This window comes from Nanorana parkeri, unplaced genomic scaffold (genome assembly GCF_000935625.1).
Source record: "Nanorana parkeri isolate BGI_ZX_2015 unplaced genomic scaffold, ASM93562v1 scaffold237, whole genome shotgun sequence".
Taxonomy (NCBI): Eukaryota; Metazoa; Chordata; class Amphibia; order Anura; family Dicroglossidae; genus Nanorana; species Nanorana parkeri.
In genome coordinates this window covers 578,918-588,085 of record NW_017306505.1, presented here as the reverse complement: position 1 = coordinate 588,085, position 9,168 = coordinate 578,918, and the positions used below count along the sequence as shown (strand labels likewise).

Sequence of the window (9,168 nt, the reverse complement as noted above, 5' to 3'; positions counted from 1 at the left end):
TCGATCCTGTCACGGCTCTCTGCCGTGACAGGGGGAGGGGCTGGATTCCCCCCGCTCCGATCCGCCAGCGCTGACTGGCGGAACAGACGGGGAGGGGCGGGTACAGCTGGTTCTGCCTTTTAGATAGGCCGAGCCAGCTGTCAGTCACGCAGCTGGGCGGATCCCGGCACAATTGTCGGGATCTGCTTCAGCTGCGGCGTCTCAGTATGCCGCGAGCAGCTGCTCGCGGTATACTGTGGCGTCTAAGTATACCGCGAGCTACAGCTCGCGGTATACTGAGCCTAGGGTGACGGGAGGACGCTAGTTTGTGTCCTCCCGTTACCCTAAGGAGAACTATGGGGAAAATACTTTACCCCATAGTTCTCCTTTAAAGGCACGGGAACGCACAAGGGACCCCGCACATCACAACGGCAGCTGAGACCCCCCATGTGTCACCGCACCAGATCAGTCAAGCAAAACAAATGGCAAACGCACTCTTCAATTAGTTGTCGTGCATCTTGCTATAAAGCTGGTAACAAATTGATGAGTGTGTTTGCCATTTGTTTTGCTTGTATATCTTCACAGCGCCATCCGTGGTCACTGCAAGCACCCACCAGGATTTTATAGAACATCCTGTACCGGTAAGGGGGGCAGCAAGACCCCTATATAATATTAGACACAGCCAGGCGACTAGCATTTTCAAAAGGAGGTCAGCAGTGGAGGCCCCATGGGACAGAGTCCCTTTTAAACCAATGTCGTGATGTTGACGATGGGCTCAGAGAGCATACACGCTCCCTGTGTTTTGCTGTATAGCACAGCATTGGTAGGGGGATCACTCTATTATGTCAATGGATCCCAGTTCTTCTGCCAGGCTTGTCAGGTTCCTGTATGCGTGTGAATTTAGATGATGGCTCCGAGCTCTCTTTGAACTGTTTTTTCTCCATTAGGTGAGGTGCTCCGGGGTGACCGCATAGTCAACACTCCGTTCAAGGTGCAGATGAACAGTAACAAGAAGTGCGAGATTTTGTGTAGCACTCCCAGCAAGCCCCAGGTGCTGAATGTGGAAGACAGCAAACTGTTCGCTGAGCGCATCCAGGAAGATTATTATGTCCACTTGTGAGTTACCGCTCCACTGATCAGGAGGCTCTGTGCAGTGTATTGTCAGAAGCAGTATTGCTGATCACTTTATGTATGCAGAACGGCATGTCCTTCCTATAGTGGAAGATGTTTCTGTATTATCACTTCTGTAACATTACGTAAAACAAATTGCTTGCTTTTTTGTTGAAAGCTCAGCAGCAGGCAGCTCTAAGAGGATGGGCACATAACAAAAAGGGGGAGCTATATATCCCTAGCACAGGAGGGAGAGTTCCTTATTTAAATAAATATATTTATTTGTACCATATGTACCATAAGAACTGTCTTCCTGTGTGTGTCTAGGATAGCGGATAACCTGCCGGTAGCTACTAGACTGGATATCCATCTTGGCCACGAGGAGGATGATAAGAAGAAGGAGCGGGATGTGCAGTTTGAGCATGGATACCGATTGGGGTTCACTGACAACAACAAGGTAAATGTGCATCTCTTCCCCTGGTCCCTGACCATCTCTTGTAGCATGTCCATAGTCTCTGACCATCTATATTAGCATGTCTCTGGCCATCTCCTGTATCATGGCTGCAGTCTCTGACCATCTCTAGTAGTATGTCAGCAGTGTATTACCATCTATAGTAGCATGTCTCTGGCCATCTCCTGTACAATGTTTGCAGTCTCTGACCATCTCTAGTACCATGTTGTTTTGATAACCGCATCATTTGTTTTTTTTTTCTTTTTCAGTTCTACTTGCACAATCATTTGTCCTTCCTCTTGTACTTCCATCGGGAGGTGGTGGAGGAGAATCAGGAGCACACGTTTAGGATTGTGAGGTTCGAGGTGGTACCACAAAGCATCAGACTGGAAGGTAATGTGTGTTCATTGATCATTCAGTTTTTTTTTCCTGCTGATTGGATTTGTCAAGTGCTCATAGATGCAACCAATAGGCGATCATCTGTTTGTGAGGTTTCCCAGCATGCCAGAATAGCTCTGCAATGCATAGCCGAATGCTTCCAACAATCACTTGTACTTATCATTTCTAAGGAAACCTGCACACGGCTGAATAAAGGGATCCTTCTATCCTTTTAAATGTTTATGATGCTGGACAGCCAGCATATGAGGCAGTCTCTGTCTGACTTGCTGCCGCTTCTAGTGCACAAGGTAAGAAGCTCACAGTGTGCAGTGACATCAGAGTAAACAATTTAAGTTCACCTGTGCAAGACTGAAGGGAAGACCAGAGTTTAGCTTTCAGGTATATGAAAATCCAATCACTGAAGGTCCTTCTCTGCAGGAGGTCAGCAGCACTGAGGTGTAACAAAGGATGAGAATACGGTGAAGACAGGTATTTTACCTAAATGTCATGCATTTTGGCCTTACATCTACTTTGATTTGTTTTGATGCAGACCTGAAAGGAACGGAAGAGCGAGCCTGCACAGTACCAGATAGCTCCAATTCTGCTCCCCAGGAGATTGACCCAGCGAAAGAAAATAAATTGCTGTTCACATACTCTGTGCACTGGCAGGTAGAATCATGGTGGTGTTGCTCTAGCATGGTGAAGGGGATTATGGGTGGTGAAGCTCTTGCTCAGCTTTCCTCTTTTTCTGCCATCAGGAAAGCGACATCAAGTGGGCTTCTCGTTGGGACACTTACCTAACCATGAGCGACGTACAGATCCACTGGTTCTCCATCATCAATTCTGTGGTCGTTGTCTTCTTCCTGTCAGGTGAGCGGAGGGTACTAGGGCAATTATCTGAGGGGAGCCTATGAAGCGCTGAAACATTGGTGGAAGTTCACATGTTATACGCGCAGTTAATCAAGCACTTGTCTATCTCATGCCTTGCTGCAGCTTCTCTATAAATGTTAATGATTGTCTTCTGTTCATCAGGTATTCTGAGCATGATTATAATCCGAACACTAAGGAAGGATATAGCAAACTATAACAAGGAGGATGATATTGTAAGTGTCATTGCTGATGCTGTTTTAACTCTGTCATGTGACCTTAAAGGAGAACTATGAGGTGAGTGCTTTTCACTCACCTCATAGTTCTAGCCGACCTGTGACAATGAGACTGTCACAGGTCAGCTCAATAGATCGGGAGGTGAGCGAACACATACCGGCGTTCGCTCAACTCTTGATCCTGTCACGGCTCTCTGCCATGACAGGGGAGGGGCTGGATTCCCCCCTCCACGCTTCGATCCGCCAGCGCTGACTGGCGGAGGGGGCGGGAACAGCTGGCTCTGCCTCTAGATAGGCAGAACCAGCTGTCACTCACGCAGCTGGGCGGATCCAGACATAATTGTCGGGATCCGCTTCAGCTGCGGCGTCTCAGTATACCGCGAGCTACAGCTCGTGGTATACTGAGCTTAGGGTGACGGGAGGACGCTAGTTTGTGTCCTTCCGTTACCCTAAGATGAACTATGGGGAAAAGCCTTAACCCCATAGTTCTCCTTTTAATGTTGGCTAACAATTTATTTACCTTTGTTTGCAGGAAGACACGATGGAAGAATCAGGTTGGAAGCTGGTCCATGGTGATGTCTTCCGGCCACCCCAGTATCCCATGATCCTCAGCTCTCTCCTAGGCTCTGGAATTCAGCTCTTCTGCATGGTCCTAATTGTCATCTGTGAGTATGGCGGGACTGGTGCAATACTGTCTGGAGATTATAGAGGGGATCCGTCAGGATTTTGCAAGAATTTTCCATATTCAGTCTTATAGAATATTCAGTATTGAACTAGAAAAGTATAGGCTCTTTGGGCATTTTTTGGTCCCTTTGTCTGAGGATGACTTTGGAGAGTCAGCTCTATGAGGCGTCTTTATATCTGCTATTTGCAGCTCAGTCAGATGTAAATCTTTTATCATTAGCCAGTTATAATAATTTAAAGTGAACCTGTGCTTCGCCCATGCAGGATGCCATAGATGCACATACTGACCCTTCCTTCACTCTGTTGTTTTTCCATTCAGCCATTGGCAGCGTAAATAATACCCAGTACTCCTTAGTATGGTGGAGCATGTGGCATCCCTGGGTAAGCACTGAATCGCTCCATTCTGAACTTAAACATGGCTGAATAAGTTTCCCCCACACCATTCCCAATGGGACAGCCCTGGGTCACGCACAAAGCACTAGCAACTGTCACGTACTCTTCCTTATCTGCACCAGGTATTTTCTTTGTTCCTGGGAGCATGTGGTAATTAAGCAAATAAAGATTGATATGTGCTGTTGTGTAAGGGAGTATTAACAGGGAACTATGGCCAAACCTTCTTTGGCTTAGTTCTCTTTTGGGTCACAGGAGGACGTTTACTAATGTCCTTCTGTGACCCAAAACTCAGCATATGGTGGGCTATTGCCTGCTATATGCTGGCAGAGCAGATCCTCGCTGCAGCCTGGAAGGATCCCGATAATATTGTCGGGATATAAGCCGCTACCTGATTGACAGTGGTATGTGATCAGTTCTCCATCTATAGAGCTGATGTGTGACATCTGCAGTGTCACACCTCGGCTCTAACTATGGGGATATTTCATTCTCCCCATAGTTCTCCTTCAAACATATCTACTGCTTTCCCCTTATTACACAGGATAGGTTTTTAATGATCGTTAGTTTTTTCTAATCACGACCGTGTGCTCAGGTTCTTTTTATCAGGTTTCCACAGTGCTGGACATTTTCAATGTATGAATTTTCAGATGTAACTGTGACGGACTCCCGTACTCAGGATGAGTATGTCCGCCGCTGTCTTCTTCCTTGCTGAGGAGATATTGGAACCAGCTGATCTTTAGATCTCAGTTTCCCCAGTCACTGGTCGAGACACAAGTGTAGGGTGAAACAAACTCTGATTTATTGAGCAACTGCACAAACTTTTATACAGCAAGGGATGAGATCAGATTATAATCCCATCACATCCACCCTGCCTTCCCCAGACAATCGGTCTGCTCAACACCACAGGGTTTCCCCTGCTAACGAGCTCCAGACAGCCATAGCAGGAGCCTGGCCAGAATGTCATTGTTCTGAGCTCCTTCAGAGTACTAAGGGAGATAAGGAGGGATGGTGCTGATAGTATTTTCATAAATCAGGTCACACAGCATAACGCACTTAAACCCAACACCAATACACATTTAACTTATAAACTCATCACCATGTCGTCACAGTAACAATTTTACTTTTTTTTTTATATAAATTTTTAACAATAATAACAAAGGAAAAACAAAACATGAAAATAAAACAACTGTGTCAATTACAGAAACAGAGACATGTTGAATCACATGACAGTATCAAAATCGAACCCATGAGAGATTTGTCATTGTTCCCCATCGCTATCTTCTTCTTTCCTATCCTCGTCTTTTCTCTGTTTTTTTTCTCTGTGCTCTTACACCACTGCACCAGATCAACCCATGGCTTGTATCATTGAAAATCAAATGAGCCCAGAGTATAATCCTCCGGCAGTTCCAAAGCACCCGGGGTCCCATCAAGGTGTTTTTCTAGATAAAATGTTGTGTGTTTAAGAGGAAATACTAAAGCCTAAATTTCAGCCCCAGAATAATGATGCAGTATAAAAGGTTCCCACTTGATAAAGCAATTTGTGGTGCATCGATCAGGGTCTAGCTTCAAGCCTTTCTTTCCACCTCAATGATCTTAGGGTTGCCATAAAATGTTGGAAAGATGGTGGTTGCGTAGAGAGCCAATGATCCATAATAGTGCGTTTAGCTATTAATATAGCAACATATATCCATAGTTTTGTAAAACATTTTTACTTATCTGAGGGGGAGGGTTCCAATGATTAAAGAGACAGAGCCAAGGTTCACGATATAAAGGGAATCCCTGTGCAGTGGATACGTAAGAAAGAATGCAGTCCCAGAAAGTGGCAACACGTGGACTATCCCAAAGACAATGACGAAGAGAGGCTCCCTCTAGGGAACATACAATTTTACATTTTAACCAATATTAGTGTTTTTTGTGCTGATTTGTGATGTCATTGTCTTTTAGTTGTGGCCATGCTGGGAATGCTGTCTCCATCCAGTAGAGGTGCGCTTATGACCACAGCCTGCTTCCTCTTCATGTTTATGGGGTAAGATTGGCAGCAATATTCTGCTGCTGGTTTGAAACTGACTTTATACTTTACATCTGAAAGTATGCTCTGAATTGTAAAGCAGCCCATGCACACCTGCGTTCCCAAAACACGAAACATGTCTGTCAGAAAAGGTAAGTATTAAAACTGAAGCCCAGTAAGCTAATCAAAATAACGTGTGTGCCACAACCCTGTATAGTGAGGGTCCAAAGCTTGTTTAATATAGGGAGCTTGTGATAGAGCAAATTATTCATCTTATTCCTTGGTCCCACAAGGCCACATCTCTTCTCTCTCGTGTGGTTACTCCCACTCTGATATCAGTATGTACAATGCAGGACATCAAAGCTGCATATTCTGGGCCTGTCACGGGATTGGAGAAATGATCTGGCTGTCTGGGTAGCGATAAAAAGGGAAAGTTTTCCGCTCTGTTATATCCCCCTAGACTAGACTGTGTCCTCCTAGGCTAGACTCAATGGGGGCCTTGTCTTGAACATTTAAACGCAAGACAGCTTTGATGGCTTCCATATTTTTGTTCCAAAGATTCAATGTAAAGCAAATCTGTGCCCAGACCACGAAAACAATAATTGCTACTCCAGTGGTAATGATTGCAAGTTAGTACCCCCTACTCTGCATAGATCTGGAGCCATGGGTGGTCCAGTCTGCATCTCTTTTTGACAAAAGTCAATTTTTCCCCAGTTGTCTTCCAGGACAGCCCATGAGATGTTAGTCCGGCTGTCCTGGAGGACTACTGGAAATAGAGTTACCGGTAAGTCTAGCTCCAGTTTTCAATTGATTTTTATTGAAAGATACCGGGCGACAAATTGTCAGGCGAATAGTGACGGCAGCTGACTTGGGTATGCTAACAACAGTGGGGCCCAGTTGTCAGAGTACAATAACCCGACAGATTCCTCTTCTATGCTGTTAAGCATGGATGGGGGAAACTTGCAGGGTTTTTTTTTTTCTCGTTCAGTGTATGTCTAGCTTGTGTAGCACCGCTCATGGTTCTTGCTAGTTGGGACACTTGCTAGAGAAGTCATTGAACTTAATGGCTGCCTCTGTTTACATACCACAGCCTGCTATTAAGATCGCTGGAGATGATAAACAGACTGAGAGGGAAAGGCTACAGAATCACAGATGGGTAGGGGGTTTTTAGGAGGGGGAGGGGAGAGGTGGTTGAGCAGGTCAGGCAATGGTGGTGGTTCAATGCAAGTCATTCTGGATGTACAAATTTGAATTCAAAGACTGCTCAGTGCTGCATGTTTGGAATCAAGAAGAAGTTGTTTGTGTAGTTTTTTTGATCCTACTGGTTTTCTGTCTATAGTGTTTCTAAATTTAGGTAATAGAATCCAAATGAATCCCTTATAAACCGGGAAATCCCTATATTTCACCAACTGCTGTGTAAACCAATTGTATAATGGTGCAAAATATATTTCAATAACAGCACAAATAATGGTGTAAATTTGATGTGTGAAACCCCAATAAATGTTCTCAATAGATCACAAAAACACATTAATAATTAATATTGGTAATCTCATTACCCCAAAATCACAAATGTGTACCAAACAAATATTTTCTCACAGGGTTATTCACTAAAGGGTGAAGAGTTTGGAGAAGACAGTAGAAGTGAACAATCTAGGACAACATCGCTGATTTGGAAACATTCTCCAATTCAGTTCACTTTCCAGTTCAGCTTTGTTGTCCTAGATGGTTCACTTCTCCGGCCTCCTCCAAACTCTTCACCCTTTTGTGGATAACCCTCACAGTGTTCATAAACCTGGGGGATCCGCTGGTTTCAGGAAACATTCCACACCATCCAACCAATGCTTCACTCCACTTCTGTGCTCCCCCTTCTTGTAGCAAAATCCCCGGAAATAGTGTGACCATAAAATAGAGATCAATACACATATTGGCAAACTCCTTTTCACACCCCACATGGCGCCGCTCTGGGATAATTGCGGCTCCTCCTGTTCTTCAGTGTTCCAGGTTGTATATCGATATTCCATTAAAAAACAGTGGGAGAAAAATGAATTTTATGTCTTTTTTTTTTTTTTTTTTTACTAAAGCCATGTCCATAGTGTAGTAGTCACAGGTGTAGTTTTATAGCTTTTTGTATCCTCTCCATGAACTGTGGTTGTTTTCACAGTGTGTTTGGTGGGTTCTTCGCTGGACGCTTGTATCGCACACTGAAGGGGCACCGGTGGCGCAAAGGAGCTTTTTGTGTGAGTATTCAGTTTTCACAATGTAACATTTGGTCCTGTCTGTAGAAGGATAGACACTATACAGAAAGGTGTGCTCTGAGGGTTATACTCCGCTGCATAAGTAATCAGACATAAGAAAACGGAAGACTGGAATGGGAGACGGGCCATGAAATGTTCACCATGTGGCAGTTAACCCTCGGAGGTGGAACATAGGAACAGACTAAAACAGCAGATTGCTAGGCCATGCTACAACAAGCACAAGCTTGTGTAATTCAATAAAGGAATACACCGTGCTTTACACTCTTGTGTTTATGGGGTGTAGCAAGCAACAGCACAGCCACACATCTCCTGCCTGGGGTAAAATGCCCCAAATATTCTTAGGCAGCCAAGTGCTGTTGATGACCAACTGAATCTTACGGCACCACAGTGGTAGAACTGTGCTGTGGCATTGGGATGACCACGAATGCAGACTCTGTGGAAGGGAGCATCCGCTTTAAGAACTGTGCTGTGGCATTGGGATGACCACGAATGCAGACTCTGTGGAAGGGAGCATCCGCTTTATTAACCTTGTCTGTGTACTCTACTTTAAAGGAGAACTATGGGGTCATTGTTTTTCCCCATAGTTCTCCTTAGGGTAACGGGAGGACACAAACTAGCGTCCTCCCGTTACCCTAAGCTCAGTATATATGGAGCTGTACTGAGACGCCGCAGCCGGAGCGGATCCCGACTTAGACGACGGGATCCGCCCAGCTGCGTTAGTGACAGCTGGCTCTGCCTATCTAGAGGCAGAGCCAGCTGTACCCGCCCCCTCCCCCGTCCGTTCCGCCAGTCAGCGCTGGCAGATCGGAG

The 9,168-nt window shown here is 45.2% G+C and overlaps 1 protein-coding gene across 1 annotated transcript in view; it reads left to right on the top strand.

Annotated features, from left to right (window-relative positions):
* The window catches only part of TM9SF4 (transmembrane 9 superfamily member 4), a 27,472-nt gene that overhangs the window by 9,578 nt on the left and 8,726 nt on the right, over window positions 1–9,168 (top strand). Inside the window, exons 10-12 of the mRNA XM_018556431.1 lie at window positions 3,554–3,686; window positions 6,040–6,121; window positions 8,265–8,340. Coding sequence (XP_018411933.1) covers window positions 3,554–3,686; window positions 6,040–6,121; window positions 8,265–8,340 — 291 coding nt within the window. The remainder of the gene's footprint in view (window positions 1–3,553; window positions 3,687–6,039; window positions 6,122–8,264; window positions 8,341–9,168) is intronic.